This window comes from Brachyhypopomus gauderio, chromosome 6 (genome assembly GCF_052324685.1).
Source record: "Brachyhypopomus gauderio isolate BG-103 chromosome 6, BGAUD_0.2, whole genome shotgun sequence".
Classification (NCBI taxonomy): domain Eukaryota; kingdom Metazoa; phylum Chordata; class Actinopteri; order Gymnotiformes; family Hypopomidae; genus Brachyhypopomus; species Brachyhypopomus gauderio.
The window spans coordinates 8,993,413-9,013,092 of NC_135216.1; the positions used below are offsets into that span (position 1 = coordinate 8,993,413).

A 19,680-nucleotide genomic window follows, 5' to 3' on the forward strand; every position below is an offset into this window, starting at 1 on the left:
TTACAACAAAATTGATGAATGAGCTAGATGAAATGAAGGCAAAATTAGATGCTCAACAAGATCATATTGACCTGGAAAACGAAAGATTGCTGCATGAGAGACAAGACTTTGAGCAAGTAATGGAATCTACACAGAAAGAAGTTGATGCTATGAAGAATGATTTGGAGAAGGCCAGGAGTGACATGAATAAACTGGAGGAAATAGTAGCCACACTTGAAACAGAAAAAGAAGAAAACAGGATCCTTGTTGAAGTAACAACCAGAAAGAATGACAACCTGGAGAAGATGGCCGCTGAGATAGCAAAGCAGAAACAAGACATTGACACAACTATAAGCATTCTTCAGGAAGAGAAATATGAAGTTGAAAATAAAAGATTAGAGTTACAAAGCAAAGAGGAAGAGTTGCATATGCAAATACTAAAACAAAATGAAAACATGAAAATTGACAAAATAGGAATGGAAGAAAAGAGAAAGGAAATTGAAAAAGAAATGACCTTGATCCAGAGACAGAAAGAAGAGATTGGTAAAGAAAAGGAAGACATGGCAAGGAGGCGGCAAGAAGTAGACATGATGAAAGATGAAATGGAAAGGGAGAGAGAAGAATTAGAGAGAGTCAAAGCCAAATTAGTAACCGAAAAAGTTTTATTGGACCAAAAAGAGAAAGATCTAAGCCAAGAAAATAAATTACTGGTGGAAAAGCTGAATGAAATAACAAAGGAGAGGAAGGAAATGGAAAAGACGAGGGCTGAACTTGATGAAAAACAACAAGAAATTAAAATGATGAATGAGACAGTGAAACAGGAAAGAGAGGATCTTACTCAAAAAGCGAATGAAATTGAAAGACAGAAGCAAAGCATGAGATTGAGTCAAGACTTTACAAGCCAACTGAAAAATGAGGTGGAAGAAATGAAGACCAAGTTGGAAGCTAAGCAATATGATTTTGATCTTCAAAGGCAAAAACTAGAAGATGAGAGAAATACTTTACAGCAGTCAAATGCATCTATGCAAAGAGAAGTTAATGATTCGAAGAATGCTTTAGAGAAGGCCAGAATGGATATTGTGAACAGACAAGAACATGAAAAAGAGCAACACAGGATTCTTGAAGAGGAAATGTGCAGAAAGAGTGAAGAATTGGACAAGATGGCTGCTGAAAGAGCAAAGGAACTCAAAGAGTTTGAGACCAAGAAAGTGCTTCTTGAAGCTGAGAACCTTGAGCTCAATAGCAAATGGCTGGAGTTACAGATGACAGTTGAGGAATTGCAATCGCAAATCAAAGGGGACAAGGAAAAGGAGCTCACTGACAAAATGACATTGGTACAGGAGAGAGAATCTCTTGAAAAAGACATGAGGGAAATAAGGAGATGCAAAGAAGAGATGGACAAAGAAAAAGAAGACATGGAGAAGAAATGGAAAGAATTAGAAATCATGGATTTGCAAGTGAAAAAAGATCAATACGAAATGCAGAAAATCAACAGCAAGTTAATGAGCAATCAAATGTTACTCGATGAAAGAGAGGCTGGACTGAATCAGAAACAGATATTTCTGAATGAAAATCTGAAAGAAATAAAGAAAGAACAAAATATTCTGGATAACATTAAGGCTGAACTTGAAAAGCAAAAAGAAGAAATTGAAAATGCCAAAGAGAAATTGGAAAAGGAGAGGGAAGAAGTTGAACAATTAATAAGAGAAAATCAAATGGAGAGGCACAACATTTCAAAGGATAAAGACATTACAACAAAAATGATGAATGAGCTAGATGAAATGAAGGCAAAATTAGATGCTCAACAAGATCATATTGACGTGGAAAACGAAAGATTGCTGCAAGAGAGACAAGATTTTGAGCAAGTAAATGAATCTACAAAGAAAGAAGTTGAAGCTATGAAGAATGATTTGGAGAAGGCCAGGAGTGACATGAAAAAATTGGAGGAAATAGTGGCCACACTTGAAACAGACAAAGAAGAAAACAGGATCCTTGTTGAAGTAACAACCAGAAAGAATGACGAGCTGGAGAAGATGGCCTCTGAGATAGCAAAGCAGAAACAAGAAATTGAAAATAACAAGGAGAAATTGGAGAAGGAGAGGGAAGAAATTGATCAATTAATGAGAGCAAATCAAATGGAGAGGCAAAACATTTCAAAGGATAAAGACATTACAACAAAATTGATGAATGAGCTAGATGAAATGAAGGCAAAATTAGATGCTCAACAAGATCATATTGACCTGGACAATGAAAGATTGCTGCATGAGAGACAAGACTTTGAGCAAGTAAAGGAATCTACACAGAAAGAAGTTGAAGCTATGAAGAATTATTTGGAGAAGGCCAGGAGTGACATGAAAAAATTGGAGGAAATAGTGGCCACACTTGAAACAGACAAAGAAGAAAACAGGATCCTTGTTGAAGTAACAACCAGAAAGAATGACGAGCTGGAGAAGATGGCCTCTGAGATAGCAAAGCAGAAACAAGAAATTGAAAATAACAAGGAGAAATTGGAGAAGGAGAGGGAAGAAATTGATCAATTAATGAGAGCAAATCAAATGGAGAGGCAAAACATTTCAAAGGATAAAGACATTACAACAAAATTGATGAATGAGCTAGATGAAATGAAGGCAAAATTAGATGCTCAACAAGATCATATTGACCTGGACAATGAAAGATTGCTGCATGAGAGACAAGACTTTGAGCAAGTAAAGGAATCTACACAGAAAGAAGTTGAAGCTATGAAGAATTATTTGGAGAAGGCCAGGAGTGACATGAAAAAATTGGAGGAAATAGTGGCCACACTTGAAACAGACAAAGAAAAAAACAGGATTCTTGTTGAAGTAACAACCAGAAAGAATGACGAGCTGGAGAAAATGGCCTCTGAGATAGCAAAGCAGAAAGAAGAAATTGAAAATAACACGGAGAAATTGGAGAAGGAGAGGGAAGAAATTGATCATTTAATGAGAGCAAATCAAATGGAGAGGCAAAACATTTCAAAGGATAAAGACATTACAACAAAATTGATGAATGAGCTAGATGAAATGAAGGCAAAATTAGATGCTCAACAAGATCATATTGACCTGGAAAACGAAAGATTGCTGCATGAGAGACAAGACTTTGAGCAAGTAAAGGAATCTACACAGAAAGAAGTTGATGCTATGAAGAATGATTTGGAGAAGGCCAGGAGTGACATGAATAAACTGGAGGAAATAGTAGCCACACTTGAAACAGAAAAAGAAGAAAACAGGATCCTTGTTGAAGTAACAACCAGAAAGAATGACAACCTGGAGAAGATGGCCGCTGAGATAGCAAAGCAGAAACAAGACATTGACACAACTATAAGCATTCTTCAGGAAGAGAAATATGAAGTTGAAAATAAAAGATTAGAGTTACAAAGCAAAGAGGAAGAGTTGCATATGCAAATACTAAAACAAAATGAAAACATGAAAATTGACAAAATAGGAATGGAAGAAAAGAGAAAGGAAATTGAAAAAGAAATGACCTTGATCCAGAGACAGAAAGAAGAGATTGGTAAAGAAAAGGAAGACATGGCAAGGAGGCGGCAAGAAGTAGACATGATGAAAGATGAAATGGAAAGGGAGAGAGAAGAATTAGAGAGAGTCAAAGCCAAATTAGTAACCGAAAAAGTTTTATTGGACCAAAAAGAGAAAGATCTAAGCCAAGAAAATAAATTACTGGTGGAAAAGCTGAATGAAATAACAAAGGAGAGGAAGGAAATGGAAAAGACGAGGGCTGAACTTGATGAAAAACAACAAGAAATTAAAATGATGAATGAGACAGTGAAACAGGAAAGAGAGGATCTTACTCAAAAAGCGAATGAAATTGAAAGACAGAAGCAAAGCATGAGATTGAGTCAAGACTTTACAAGCCAACTGAAAAATGAGGTGGAAGAAATGAAGACCAAGTTGGAAGCTAAGCAATATGATTTTGATCTTCAAAGGCAAAAACTAGAAGATGAGAGAAATACTTTACAGCAGTCAAATGCATCTATGCAAAGAGAAGTTAATGATTCGAAGAATGCTTTAGAGAAGGCCAGAATGGATATTGTGAACAGACAAGAACATGAAAAAGAGCAACACAGGATTCTTGAAGAGGAAATGTGCAGAAAGAGTGAAGAATTGGACAAGATGGCTGCTGAAAGAGCAAAGGAACTCAAAGAGTTTGAGACCAAGAAAGTGCTTCTTGAAGCTGAGAACCTTGAGCTCAATAGCAAATGGCTGGAGTTACAGATGACAGTTGAGGAATTGCAATCGCAAATCAAAGGGGACAAGGAAAAGGAGCTCACTGACAAAATGACATTGGTACAGGAGAGAGAATCTCTTGAAAAAGACATGAGGGAAATAAGGAGATGCAAAGAAGAGATGGACAAAGAAAAAGAAGACATGGAGAAGAAATGGAAAGAATTAGAAATCATGGATTTGCAAGTGAAAAAAGATCAATACGAAATGCAGAAAATCAACAGCAAGTTAATGAGCAATCAAATGTTACTCGATGAAAGAGAGGCTGGACTGAATCAGAAACAGATATTTCTGAATGAAAATCTGAAAGAAATAAAGAAAGAACAAAATATTCTGGATAACATTAAGGCTGAACTTGAAAAGCAAAAAGAAGAAATTGAAAATGCCAAAGAGAAATTGGAAAAGGAGAGGGAAGAAGTTGAACAATTAATAAGAGAAAATCAAATGGAGAGGCACAACATTTCAAAGGATAAAGACATTACAACAAAAATGATGAATGAGCTAGATGAAATGAAGGCAAAATTAGATGCTCAACAAGATCATATTGACGTGGAAAACGAAAGATTGCTGCAAGAGAGACAAGATTTTGAGCAAGTAAATGAATCTACAAAGAAAGAAGTTGAAGCTATGAAGAATGATTTGGAGAAGGCCAGGAGTGACATGAAAAAATTGGAGGAAATAGTGGCCACACTTGAAACAGACAAAGAAGAAAACAGGATCCTTGTTGAAGTAACAACCAGAAAGAATGACGAGCTGGAGAAGATGGCCTCTGAGATAGCAAAGCAGAAACAAGAAATTGAAAATAACAAGGAGAAATTGGAGAAGGAGAGGGAAGAAATTGATCAATTAATGAGAGCAAATCAAATGGAGAGGCAAAACATTTCAAAGGATAAAGACATTACAACAAAATTGATGAATGAGCTAGATGAAATGAAGGCAAAATTAGATGCTCAACAAGATCATATTGACCTGGACAATGAAAGATTGCTGCATGAGAGACAAGACTTTGAGCAAGTAAAGGAATCTACACAGAAAGAAGTTGAAGCTATGAAGAATTATTTGGAGAAGGCCAGGAGTGACATGAAAAAATTGGAGGAAATAGTGGCCACACTTGAAACAGACAAAGAAGAAAACAGGATCCTTGTTGAAGTAACAACCAGAAAGAATGACGAGCTGGAGAAGATGGCCTCTGAGATAGCAAAGCAGAAACAAGAAATTGAAAATAACAAGGAGAAATTGGAGAAGGAGAGGGAAGAAATTGATCAATTAATGAGAGCAAATCAAATGGAGAGGCAAAACATTTCAAAGGATAAAGACATTACAACAAAATTGATGAATGAGCTAGATGAAATGAAGGCAAAATTAGATGCTCAACAAGATCATATTGACCTGGACAATGAAAGATTGCTGCATGAGAGACAAGACTTTGAGCAAGTAAAGGAATCTACACAGAAAGAAGTTGAAGCTATGAAGAATTATTTGGAGAAGGCCAGGAGTGACATGAAAAAATTGGAGGAAATAGTGGCCACACTTGAAACAGACAAAGAAAAAAACAGGATTCTTGTTGAAGTAACAACCAGAAAGAATGACGAGCTGGAGAAAATGGCCTCTGAGATAGCAAAGCAGAAAGAAGAAATTGAAAATAACACGGAGAAATTGGAGAAGGAGAGGGAAGAAATTGATCATTTAATGAGAGCAAATCAAATGGAGAGGCAAAACATTTCAAAGGATAAAGACATTACAACAAAATTGATGAATGAGCTAGATGAAATGAAGGCAAAATTAGATGCTCAACAAGATCATATTGACCTGGAAAACGAAAGATTGCTGCATGAGAGACAAGACTTTGAGCAAGTAAAGGAATCTACACAGAAAGAAGTTGATGCTATGAAGAATGATTTGGAGAAGGCCAGGAGTGACATGAATAAACTGGAGGAAATAGTAGCCACACTTGAAACAGAAAAAGAAGAAAACAGGATCCTTGTTGAAGTAACAACCAGAAAGAATGACAACCTGGAGAAGATGGCCGCTGAGATAGCAAAGCAGAAACAAGACATTGACACAACTATAAGCATTCTTCAGGAAGAGAAATATGAAGTTGAAAATAAAAGATTAGAGTTACAAAGCAAAGAGGAAGAGTTGCATATGCAAATACTAAAACAAAATGAAAACATGAAAATTGACAAAATAGGAATGGAAGAAAAGAGAAAGGAAATTGAAAAAGAAATGACCTTGATCCAGAGACAGAAAGAAGAGATTGGTAAAGAAAAGGAAGACATGGCAAGGAGGCGGCAAGAAGTAGACATGATGAAAGATGAAATGGAAAGGGAGAGAGAAGAATTAGAGAGAGTCAAAGCCAAATTAGTAACCGAAAAAGTTTTATTGGACCAAAAAGAGAAAGATCTAAGCCAAGAAAATAAATTACTGGTGGAAAAGCTGAATGAAATAACAAAGGAGAGGAAGGAAATGGAAAAGACGAGGGCTGAACTTGATGAAAAACAACAAGAAATTAAAATGATGAATGAGACAGTGAAACAGGAAAGAGAGGATCTTACTCAAAAAGCGAATGAAATTGAAAGACAGAAGCAAAGCATGAGATTGAGTCAAGACTTTACAAGCCAACTGAAAAATGAGGTGGAAGAAATGAAGACCAAGTTGGAAGCTAAGCAATATGATTTTGATCTTCAAAGGCAAAAACTAGAAGATGAGAGAAATACTTTACAGCAGTCAAATGCATCTATGCAAAGAGAAGTTAATGATTCGAAGAATGCTTTAGAGAAGGCCAGAATGGATATTGTGAACAGACAAGAACATGAAAAAGAGCAACACAGGATTCTTGAAGAGGAAATGTGCAGAAAGAGTGAAGAATTGGACAAGATGGCTGCTGAAAGAGCAAAGGAACTCAAAGAGTTTGAGACCAAGAAAGTGCTTCTTGAAGCTGAGAACCTTGAGCTCAATAGCAAATGGCTGGAGTTACAGATGACAGTTGAGGAATTGCAATCGCAAATCAAAGGGGACAAGGAAAAGGAGCTCACTGACAAAATGACATTGGTACAGGAGAGAGAATCTCTTGAAAAAGACATGAGGGAAATAAGGAGATGCAAAGAAGAGATGGACAAAGAAAAAGAAGACATGGAGAAGAAATGGAAAGAATTAGAAATCATGGATTTGCAAGTGAAAAAAGATCAATACGAAATGCAGAAAATCAACAGCAAGTTAATGAGCAATCAAATGTTACTCGATGAAAGAGAGGCTGGACTGAATCAGAAACAGATATTTCTGAATGAAAATCTGAAAGAAATAAAGAAAGAACAAAATATTCTGGATAACATTAAGGCTGAACTTGAAAAGCAAAAAGAAGAAATTGAAAATGCCAAAGAGAAATTGGAAAAGGAGAGGGAAGAAGTTGAACAATTAATAAGAGAAAATCAAATGGAGAGGCACAACATTTCAAAGGATAAAGACATTACAACAAAAATGATGAATGAGCTAGATGAAATGAAGGCAAAATTAGATGCTCAACAAGATCATATTGACGTGGAAAACGAAAGATTGCTGCAAGAGAGACAAGATTTTGAGCAAGTAAATGAATCTACAAAGAAAGAAGTTGAAGCTATGAAGAATGATTTGGAGAAGGCCAGGAGTGACATGAAAAAATTGGAGGAAATAGTGGCCACACTTGAAACAGACAAAGAAGAAAACAGGATCCTTGTTGAAGTAACAACCAGAAAGAATGACGAGCTGGAGAAGATGGCCTCTGAGATAGCAAAGCAGAAACAAGAAATTGAAAATAACAAGGAGAAATTGGAGAAGGAGAGGGAAGAAATTGATCAATTAATGAGAGCAAATCAAATGGAGAGGCAAAACATTTCAAAGGATAAAGACATTACAACAAAATTGATGAATGAGCTAGATGAAATGAAGGCAAAATTAGATGCTCAACAAGATCATATTGACCTGGACAATGAAAGATTGCTGCATGAGAGACAAGACTTTGAGCAAGTAAAGGAATCTACACAGAAAGAAGTTGAAGCTATGAAGAATTATTTGGAGAAGGCCAGGAGTGACATGAAAAAATTGGAGGAAATAGTGGCCACACTTGAAACAGACAAAGAAGAAAACAGGATCCTTGTTGAAGTAACAACCAGAAAGAATGACGAGCTGGAGAAGATGGCCTCTGAGATAGCAAAGCAGAAACAAGAAATTGAAAATAACAAGGAGAAATTGGAGAAGGAGAGGGAAGAAATTGATCAATTAATGAGAGCAAATCAAATGGAGAGGCAAAACATTTCAAAGGATAAAGACATTACAACAAAATTGATGAATGAGCTAGATGAAATGAAGGCAAAATTAGATGCTCAACAAGATCATATTGACCTGGACAATGAAAGATTGCTGCATGAGAGACAAGACTTTGAGCAAGTAAAGGAATCTACACAGAAAGAAGTTGAAGCTATGAAGAATTATTTGGAGAAGGCCAGGAGTGACATGAAAAAATTGGAGGAAATAGTGGCCACACTTGAAACAGACAAAGAAAAAAACAGGATTCTTGTTGAAGTAACAACCAGAAAGAATGACGAGCTGGAGAAAATGGCCTCTGAGATAGCAAAGCAGAAAGAAGAAATTGAAAATAACACGGAGAAATTGGAGAAGGAGAGGGAAGAAATTGATCATTTAATGAGAGCAAATCAAATGGAGAGGCAAAACATTTCAAAGGATAAAGACATTACAACAAAATTGATGAATGAGCTAGATGAAATGAAGGCAAAATTAGATGCTCAACAAGATCATATTGACCTGGAAAACGAAAGATTGCTGCATGAGAGACAAGACTTTGAGCAAGTAAAGGAATCTACACAGAAAGAAGTTGATGCTATGAAGAATGATTTGGAGAAGGCCAGGAGTGACATGAATAAACTGGAGGAAATAGTAGCCACACTTGAAACAGAAAAAGAAGAAAACAGGATCCTTGTTGAAGTAACAACCAGAAAGAATGACAACCTGGAGAAGATGGCCGCTGAGATAGCAAAGCAGAAACAAGACATTGACACAACTATAAGCATTCTTCAGGAAGAGAAATATGAAGTTGAAAATAAAAGATTAGAGTTACAAAGCAAAGAGGAAGAGTTGCATATGCAAATACTAAAACAAAATGAAAACATGAAAATTGACAAAATAGGAATGGAAGAAAAGAGAAAGGAAATTGAAAAAGAAATGACCTTGATCCAGAGACAGAAAGAAGAGATTGGTAAAGAAAAGGAAGACATGGCAAGGAGGCGGCAAGAAGTAGACATGATGAAAGATGAAATGGAAAGGGAGAGAGAAGAATTAGAGAGAGTCAAAGCCAAATTAGTAACCGAAAAAGTTTTATTGGACCAAAAAGAGAAAGATCTAAGCCAAGAAAATAAATTACTGGTGGAAAAGCTGAATGAAATAACAAAGGAGAGGAAGGAAATGGAAAAGACGAGGGCTGAACTTGATGAAAAACAACAAGAAATTAAAATGATGAATGAGACAGTGAAACAGGAAAGAGAGGATCTTACTCAAAAAGCGAATGAAATTGAAAGACAGAAGCAAAGCATGAGATTGAGTCAAGACTTTACAAGCCAACTGAAAAATGAGGTGGAAGAAATGAAGACCAAGTTGGAAGCTAAGCAATATGATTTTGATCTTCAAAGGCAAAAACTAGAAGATGAGAGAAATACTTTACAGCAGTCAAATGCATCTATGCAAAGAGAAGTTAATGATTCGAAGAATGCTTTAGAGAAGGCCAGAATGGATATTGTGAACAGACAAGAACATGAAAAAGAGCAACACAGGATTCTTGAAGAGGAAATGTGCAGAAAGAGTGAAGAATTGGACAAGATGGCTGCTGAAAGAGCAAAGGAACTCAAAGAGTTTGAGACCAAGAAAGTGCTTCTTGAAGCTGAGAACCTTGAGCTCAATAGCAAATGGCTGGAGTTACAGATGACAGTTGAGGAATTGCAATCGCAAATCAAAGGGGACAAGGAAAAGGAGCTCACTGACAAAATGACATTGGTACAGGAGAGAGAATCTCTTGAAAAAGACATGAGGGAAATAAGGAGATGCAAAGAAGAGATGGACAAAGAAAAAGAAGACATGGAGAAGAAATTGAAAGAATTAGAAATCATGGATTTGCAAGTGAAAAAAGATCAATACGAAATGCAGAAAATCAACAGCAAGTTAATGAGCAATCAAATGTTACTCGATGAAAGAGAGGCTGGACTGAATCAGAAACAGATATTTCTGAATGAAAATCTGAAAGAAATAAAGAAAGAACAAAATATTCTGGATAACATTAAGGCTGAACTTGAAAAGCAAAAAGAAGAAATTGAAAATGCCAAAGAGAAATTGGAAAAGGAGAGGGAAGAAGTTGAACAATTAATAAGAGAAAATCAAATGGAGAGGCACAACGTTTCAAAGGATAAAGACATTACAACAAAAATGATGAATGAGCTAGATGAAATGAAGGCAAAATTAGATGCTCAACAAGATCATATTGACGTGGAAAACGAAAGATTGCTGCAAGAGAGACAAGATTTTGAGCAAGTAAATGAATCTACAAAGAAAGAAGTTGAAGCTATGAAGAATGATTTGGAGAAGGCCAGGAGTGACATGAAAAAATTGGAGGAAATAGTGGCCACACTTGAAACAGACAAAGAAGAAAACAGGATCCTTGTTGAAGTAACAACCAGAAAGAATGACGAGCTGGAGAAGATGGCCTCTGAGATAGCAAAGCAGAAACAAGAAATTGAAAATAACAAGGAGAAATTGGAGAAGGAGAGGGAAGAAATTGATCAATTAATGAGAGCAAATCAAATGGAGAGGCAAAACATTTCAAAGGATAAAGACATTACAACAAAATTGATGAATGAGCTAGATGAAATGAAGGCAAAATTAGATGCTCAACAAGATCATATTGACCTGGAAAACGAAAGATTGTTGCATGAGAGACAAGACTTTGAGCAAGTAAAGGAATCTACACAGAAAGAAGTTGATGCTATGAAGAATGATTTGGAGAAGGCCAGGAGTGACATGAATAAACTGGAGGAAATAGTAGCCACACTTGAAACAGAAAAAGAAGAAAACAGGATCCTTGTTGAAGTAACAACCAGAAAGAATGACAACCTGGAGAAGATGGCCGCTGAGATAGCAAAGCAGAAACAAGACATTGACACAACTATAAGCATTCTTCAGGAAGAGAAATATGAAGTTGAAAATAAAAGATTAGAGTTACAAAGCAAAGAGGAAGAGTTGCATATGCAAATACTAAAACAAAATGAAAACATGAAAATTGACAAAATAGGAATGGAAGAAAAGAGAAAGGAAATTGAAAAAGAAATGACCTTGATCCAGAGACAGAAAGAAGAGATTGGTAAAGAAAAGGAAGACATGGCAAGGAGGCGGCAAGAAGTAGACATGATGAAAGATGAAATGGAAAGGGAGAGAGAAGAATTAGAGAGAGTCAAAGCCAAATTAGTAACCGAAAAAGTTTTATTGGACCAAAAAGAGAAAGATCTAAGCCAAGAAAATAAATTACTGGTGGAAAAGCTGAATGAAATAACAAAGGAGAGGAAGGAAATGGAAAAGACGAGGGCTGAACTTGATGAAAAACAACAAGAAAATAAAATGATGAATGAGACAGTGAAACAGGAAAGAGAGGATCTTACTCAAAAAGCGAATGAAATTGAAAGACAGAAGCAAAGCATGAGATTGAGTCCAGACTTTACAAGCCAACTGAAAAATGAGGTGGAAGAAATGAAGACCAAGTTGGAAGCTAAGCAATATGATTTTGATCTTCAAAGGCAAAAACTAGAAGATGAGAGAAATACTTTACAGCAGTCAAATGCATCTATGCAAAGAGAAGTTAATGATTCAAAGAATGCTTTAGAGAAGGCCAGAATGGATATTGTGAACAGACAAGAACATGAAAAAGAGCAACACAGGATTCTTGAAGAGGAAATGTGCAGAAAGAGTGAAGAATTGGACAAGATGGCTGCTGAAAGAGCAAAGGAACTCAAAGAGTTTGAGACCAAGAAAGTGCTTCTTGAAGCTGAGAACCTTGAGCTCAATAGCAAATGGCTGGAGTTACAGATGACAGTTGAGGAATTGCAATTCCAAATCAAAGGGGACAAGGAAAAGGAGCTCACTGACAAAATGACATTGGTACAGGAGAGAGAATCTCTTGAAAAAGACATGAGGGAAATAAGGAGATGCAAAGAAGAGATGGACAAAGAAAAAGAAGACATGGAGAAGAAGTGGAAAGAATTAGAAATCATGGATTTGCAAGTGAAAAAAGATCAATACGAAATGGAGAAAATCAACAGCAAGGTAATGAGCAATCAAATGTTACTCGATGAAAGAGAGGCTGGACTGAATCAGAAACAGATATTTCTGAATGAAAATCTGAAAGAAATAAAGAAAGAACAAAATATTCTGGATAACATTAAGGCTGAACTTGAAAAGCAAAAAGAAGAAATTGAAAATGCCAAAGAGAAATTGGAAAAGGAGAGGGAAGAAGTTGAACAATTAATAAGAGAAAATCAAATGGAGAGGCACAACATTTCAAAGGATAAAGACATTACAACAAAAATGATGAATGAGCTAGATGAAATGAAGGCAAAATTAGATGCTCAACAAGATCATATTGACCTGGAAAACGAAAGATTGCTGCAAGATAGACAAGATTTTGAGCAAGTAAATGAATCTACAAAGAAAGTAGTTGAAGCTATGAAGAATGATTTGGAGAAGGCCAGGAGTGACATGAAAAAATTGGAGGAAATAGTGGCCACACTTGAAACAGACAAAGAAGAAAACAGGATCCTTGTTGAAGTAACAACCAGAAAGAATGACGAGCTGGAGAAGATGGCCTCTGAGATAGCAAAGCAGAAACAAGAAATTGAAAATAACAAGGAGAAATTGGAGAAGGAGAGGGAAGAAATTGATCAATTAATGAGAGCAAATCAAATGGAGAGGCAAAACATTTCAAAGGATAAAGACATTACAACAAAATTGATGAATGAGCTAGATGAAATGAAGGCAAAATTAGATGCTCAACAAGATCATATTGACCTGGAAAACGAAAGATTGCTGCAAGATAGACAAGATTTTGAGCAAGTAAATGAATCTACAAAGAAAGAAGTTGAAGCTATGAAGAATGATTTGGAGAAGGCCAGGAGTGACATGAAAAAATTGGAGGAAATAGTGGCCACACTTGAAACAGACAAAGAAGAAAACAGGATTCTTGTTGAAGTAACAACCAGAAAGAATGACGAGCTGGAGAAAATGGCCTCTGAGATAGCAAAGCAGAAACAAGAAATTGAAAATAACAAGGAGAAATTGGAGAAGGAGAGGGAAGAAATTGATCAATTAATGAGAGCAAATCAAATGGAGAGGCAAAACATTTCAAAGGATAAAGACATTACAACAAAATTGATGAATGAGCTAGATGAAATGAAGGCAAAATTAGATGCTCAACAAGATCATATTGACCTGGAAAATGAAAGATTGCTGCATGAGAGACAAGACTTTGAGCAAGTAAAGGAATCTACACAGAAAGAAGTTGATGCTATGAAGAATGATTTGGAGAAGGCCAGGAGTGACATGAATAAACTGGAGGAAATAGTAGCCACACTTGAAACAGACAAAGAAGAAAACAGGATCCTTGTTGAAGTAACAACCAGAAAGAATGACGACCTGGAGAAGATGGCCTCTGAGATAGCAAAGCAGAAACAAGACATTGACACAACTATAAGCATTCTACAGGAAGAGAAAGATGAAGTTGAAAATAAAAGATTAGAGTTACAAAGCAAAGAGGAAGAGTTGCATATGCAAATACTAAAACAAAATGAAAACATGAAAATTGACAAAATAGGAATGGAAGAAAAGAGAAAGGAAATTGAAAAAGAAATGACCTTGATCCAGAGACAGAAAGAAGAGATTGGTAAAGAAAAGGAAGACATGGCAAGGAGGCGGCAAGAAGTAGACATGATGAAAGATGAAATGGAAAGGGAGAGAGAAAAAATAGAGACAGTGACACAAAAGGACAAGGGGCGCATGGCGGACATAAGAAGTCAGACTGACACCTCAGCTCAGATCCAAGAGAACCTTAGAGCAAAAGATAATCTAGACCCCCAAGTACAATCTCTACGGCCCCGACAAGTAGAGCAGGACCAAGTCAAGACTGACGTCCAAGAACAAACAAATTCTTTGCAAAGTAACACAGACATGAAACATATTCATATGGAACAAGAGGTGATTAAAATAGACTGTCAAACACAAACAAGTAGAGATGATATTATAACACTACCAGACAAAGCACTAGCAACTGCTGCAACAAGTGGAAAAGCTCCATGGGATGAAACTGACTTCACAACAGATTCTCGGAAAATAGACGAAGAGAGAGTGATGGTTGGCACTATTGCTGAATTCAGAAAAGACAGTTCTTTATCTGTGCAAACTGAAGAGAAGGGTGGATTTAAAGAGGTAACCGACGTGCTTGTAGAGACACTGAAATATATAAGGGAGAAGTCAATAGCAGTTAAAGAAGCAGAATTAGGTATGGATGAGAACAGAAAGATGGCCATTGACTTCTTTGAGTCGGTGCATCCAAAGTTAGAAGAACTGAAGAATATAACAGAGGTAATTAGAACTGAGAAAGAACAAATAGAAAATGTAAGGATTGAGCTTGAGAGAGAACGAATGAAAACTGACAACATTAGGGAAGTGCTGGATAAAGAGAGACATGAGCTAAAGCATATGAGACTCACTACAGAAACAGAAAAAGAAGAGTTAAAATATGTACAACAACGCCTACAAAGCAGGAGTGAAGAGATGGAATCATGGTTAAAAACAACAGAAGCACCAGAGAGCGTCTTAACGAATCTTATAAGAGAGAAAGACAAAGTTGAAGAAATGTTAATCCAGCTTACCAAAGAGCAAGAAGAATTGAAAAACATTCTAGATGACACAAATCAGAAGGAGACTCAGTTGAAACTCATTGAAAAAGAACTCCACTCCAAAAAGCATGCGTTTGAACTAAAAGAACAGGAACTGGATGAGATTAGAAGGATCACAGAGAGAGAAAAACAGCAGTTGCAAAGAAAAACTACAGAGCTTGAAGACATGAAGACAATACTAGAAAATGAAAAAATAGTGGTTGAAAACATGAAGGCAGTGTTGGAGAAGGAGACGTACCACCAGAAACAAATTATGGGAGATTTAGAAACACAGAAACAAGATGTAAATAAAAAGACTGAGGTCAATTTTCAAGAAGCCAAGCAAATGATTCTTAACTTGGAGCTCATGAATGGTCATTTAGAGAAGGAGAAAACTGAATTAGATGCTCAAAATCAGATGCTCAAAATGCAAAATAGTGACTTAGAAATAAAATTGCAAGCATTAAAACAAGAGGTTGATGAAATGCACATTATTTTACATAAACACACGATTGAGAGGGAGGACAGACAGAAAGAGGAAGACACTCTAGAGCAGATTAGGAATGAAATCTTGAGACAAAGAGAAGAAATTGCTGAAGAAAACAAAGATTTAAATACTAAGAAAGAGGAGCTGCTGGTGCTTCAAGATGAACTGCACAACCAGAGCTGCATGATTGAAGGACTGAAGGCCACTTTCACAAGGGAGAAATATGAGTGTAATCAGATGATGGATGAATTACATAAACAAAAACAAAATATGGATGACATGCTGGAAGCCTCAAGAAAGGAGCTGCTAGAGGCACATGCTCAAATCAAAATATTGCAAGAATACATACCTGAACATACAAAGCAAACAGTTGAAACGATGAAAGAGAAAAGCGATGTTGAAAGTACAAAGGAAAAAGTAAATGCAGAGGTGGAACACCGTGACAAAATTCCGATCCAGTTGGATATTGAAAAAGAAGAGATAGAAGCTCAGAAACCGAAGCTAAGACATCAACCTGAGTACAACCTGTATCTGACTACATCTGAGCCACAAAGAAAAGCAGATGCAGAGAAACTCATGGAAGAAATTAATACTGAAAAAAAGATAATAAATGACAAGAGGAATGAACTTAAGCAGTGGGAAACAGAACTACTGCTACAAAGGACTGAGATGGAAGCAGTAAAGAATGCTCTAAAAGCTGAGAAGATTCATTTTGAGAAAAAAGAAGCTGAAATTAAACAGTGTCAATATGAGTTGGAAAGTGTTTTGGAGGCTACAAGAAAAGAGAAGTATGTACTTGAACAGATAAAAGATGAACAAGAACAGAGATTAAAAGAGTTGAAGACCATGATGAAGGAACAAGAAGGACCTGATCATGTGCTAGCAATAATCAGAACAGATGCTCAAACACAAACCTATATTGAAGAAATCAGTGAACAAATAGAAGCAGACCAAATGAGAGCAAAGAAACAGGACAAAACAGACAAAACCAAAATGCCCAGTGCTGCAACACAAACTCCTACACTCAAACTACACCAGCAGGAGCTTTGGAAAGGTATTGAAGAGACCATAAGACAAACAGATGGTGCTAATCTGATAAGACCTGACACAGAGAGACAGGAGGCAGATTTTGATAACAAAATGAAAGACTCAAAAACAACTACAATGGTCAAGATGGAAAAAACAGAATATGAATGCAGAGTTGCTGAAGCAAAAAGGAAGGAAATCATGGAGAATATACAAATGAAAAGTAACGATCTACAGGAGATTATGATGGAAATACAAAGACAGAACGAGGTCCTAGAACATCTGGAACAAGAATGTCAAAACAGAAGACATATACTCCAGAATATAGATGGATATATACACCATCAAAGCAAGAGAATGAGAGAAGAGTTGACTGAGGTGCAAACATACATGCACAAGCCACTTTTAGACCAAGAGTCTAAAATCGGACAAAAACATGGGGAGGCAAAAGATGTTTGCATAGAGTGTAAAATGGAAAAACAAATGCAAGATGCAAAAACTATGACTGAACTTACTATTGTGGCTGAAGAAAAAAATACGCAGACAGACAAACAAGATGTTTTAGGAACTGGAGATCAGACCACTGACAGAGACCTTCAGACCTCCAAAAAGGAGATAGAGAACATGGGAAGAATCATCAAGCAAATGAAGGAAGCACTGGAGAACAGATTACAAAACATTCAACGGAATGAAATGGTGAGAGTTGGAATGCAGCGAGAGAAAATTGAGATGGAGCTGAGGAAAGCAGAAAAGAAGAGAAACCTCGAAATGCTTTGGGGAGAGAGTGAGACGGACCAGCAGAAAGTCATGGAGAAGGAGAAAGAAATAATTATGTTGAAGGAGTGCATACTGATGGAGATTAACAAGCTAAAGAGCAAGAGAACAGAAACAAGTGCCGAGTACCTGGAGAGGATCGAGCGATTGATCAGTGAAACGGAGATAAAAATAGACCGCTTCAGACAGACGACAGACAAAGCTGTTCAAACACGGACGGAAGAGAGACAGCGGGAGCAGAGAGAAGAGGAAACAGCGACGGGCCAGCAGACGGAGGCCATGTGGGCACATGAGCGATCTGAACGGGTGGAGGCAGCCAGATCGACTCTGCGTGAGGACGGGGAGAAGGGCCCGGGGAGAGCGGTGCGGACGGGAGCCCTGGCTGGGGAAGTGTCGGGCAGATGGCCCCTGCCCCGGTGGATCAGGAGATGCTGCTCCTACTGCCGTCGCCACCCTATAGACAGTGATGAAGAGGAGCAGGGTGTTTCATGACTGAGACCACAAACACAAATACATGTAAACCTAAGAAGCAAATGTAATCTATTTTCCAATATCTTCTTACCAATTACCTCCTTTGTCTTTACATGTGCTTTCAAACTACTTAAGCTGTTACATTAGCTAAGGTGAAAGCTTGTTTTTTCTTAAATTAAATCAGCATGCACAGTTATAATAGAAATATTGTTCATGTAAGTATAATGCATTTTCAGAAAAATATATATTTTATATATTTCTGCATACATATTTGTGTACATAACGACCGGAGACATGTTAGCATTTGCCTTTCCAGACTTGCACTGTCTAATGATGGATGAAAGATTATGTGATTTTGCCTAAGTGATAACAAGAACAAGCAAAGTAGATAAACCTCCATTCATATGGGGGCCAGGTAACCCTTACAGACCCTCCATTTGGGCTATAACTGATTGTTAAACAGCATCATAGACTGTAAGGGCACATATGCCATGAGATGTGATCTCCATCTATATACAGTGGTTGAAGTAAATGTCACAAAACCCCAAAGCACCATCTGCAAACTGCTATACATGGCAAAGGCAATAGAGATTGACACCTAAATAGGAAAGGAGATGTTAATTCCATAACAGATTTATCAGTTATTTTCTAAGCAGAACAATTTAATACTAAAGGACAATAAATATATATTCTATCCCATAACAGCATGTGTACCAAATTCACCTGTAATTAAATCTATTGCAATAAATGTCATTTTTATTCAGACTTGACTGATATTCATGTCAATTTATTTTTGAAGAATATATAATAGATTTAGTGTAAGAGCTCTTGGTTAAATTTTCAGATGTTTGGCACAGTACCGTTCTCAAAACACTATGTTAATTCTATAAAAAGTAACCAAGTTTAGCAGTCATTTTCACCATTGTCCAGACATGAAAAACCAAGGCACTGAAACATCAAGGAATGGTTATTTATCTAAATAGTCTTGGTTCTTTTGGCCTGGGTTTTGCAATGCTAAATTTATCACTACAAGGAACGGTGTTCCTCCTCAGAGGTGGCAGACATATGTAATTCCCTTTCTCAAGTATAAGTACAAATCGTCTGGTAAAAGTATCTTTTACACTAAAGTGTAGACGTAGCCTACATGCAGGGATGCATCACCACATATTGGGCCCCCAGCACAGTAAAGTAATAGTTTGCCCATAACTCTTTTCTCCCACCTCCCTGCTGCCACGAAAATAAAGAAAATACAGAAATATATGTAACCAGGTGGAAAAAAGTGGTTAACTGTACAGTGTTCACTGTAAATCCATTGTATTATTCACATGCTGGTTGAAGTACCTTTGTAGGTCAGAGGGTGGCGCCATCCCCAGGTGCAAGGGTAATGAGTATCAGAAAGTACAAAATCCTTTTACGCACTTTTGGGACAGACGTGACGAGCACGTTATTTCAATCCGAGACAGTTGGTGTGAGCGAGTTAGGCTACCTGAACAAATGTTCGAGAAACTCGAGAGGCCACTGCCGTTTTTTCTCTGTTGTTCATTTCGTTTCATTTCATTTTTTTATGCAAACGTGCCGCTGCACGCTAGCGCGCCATTTCGAAACAGATAGAGCACAAGTTGCCTGTTTTTGCTAACTCTTTATTTTACGAGCTCGGAGAACTTAAGTGTTTGATGAGAATAAAGAACCCCTTTTCGTATTTGAAGTCTTGTGTGTTACATTGACC

At 37.0% G+C, this 19,680-nt stretch overlaps 1 protein-coding gene across 4 annotated transcripts in view; it reads left to right on the forward strand.

Annotated features, from left to right (window-relative positions):
- LOC143516731 (uncharacterized) overlaps positions 1-18,719 on the forward strand; it is a 40,108-nt gene extending 21,389 nt beyond the window's left edge. The window contains exons 5-6 of one of the 4 annotated variants that reach the window (XM_077008518.1): positions 276-8,615; positions 9,036-18,719. In XM_077008518.1, the coding sequence (XP_076864633.1) occupies positions 276-8,615; positions 9,036-17,975 (17,280 nt within the window). In that variant the 3' untranslated portion in view covers positions 17,976-18,719. Of the gene's footprint in view, positions 1-275 lie in introns of all 4 variants that reach the window. The other 3 variants (XM_077008517.1, XM_077008516.1, XM_077008515.1) reach the window with 3 other exon arrangements.
- Positions 18,720-19,680: the final 961 nt, after the last annotated feature.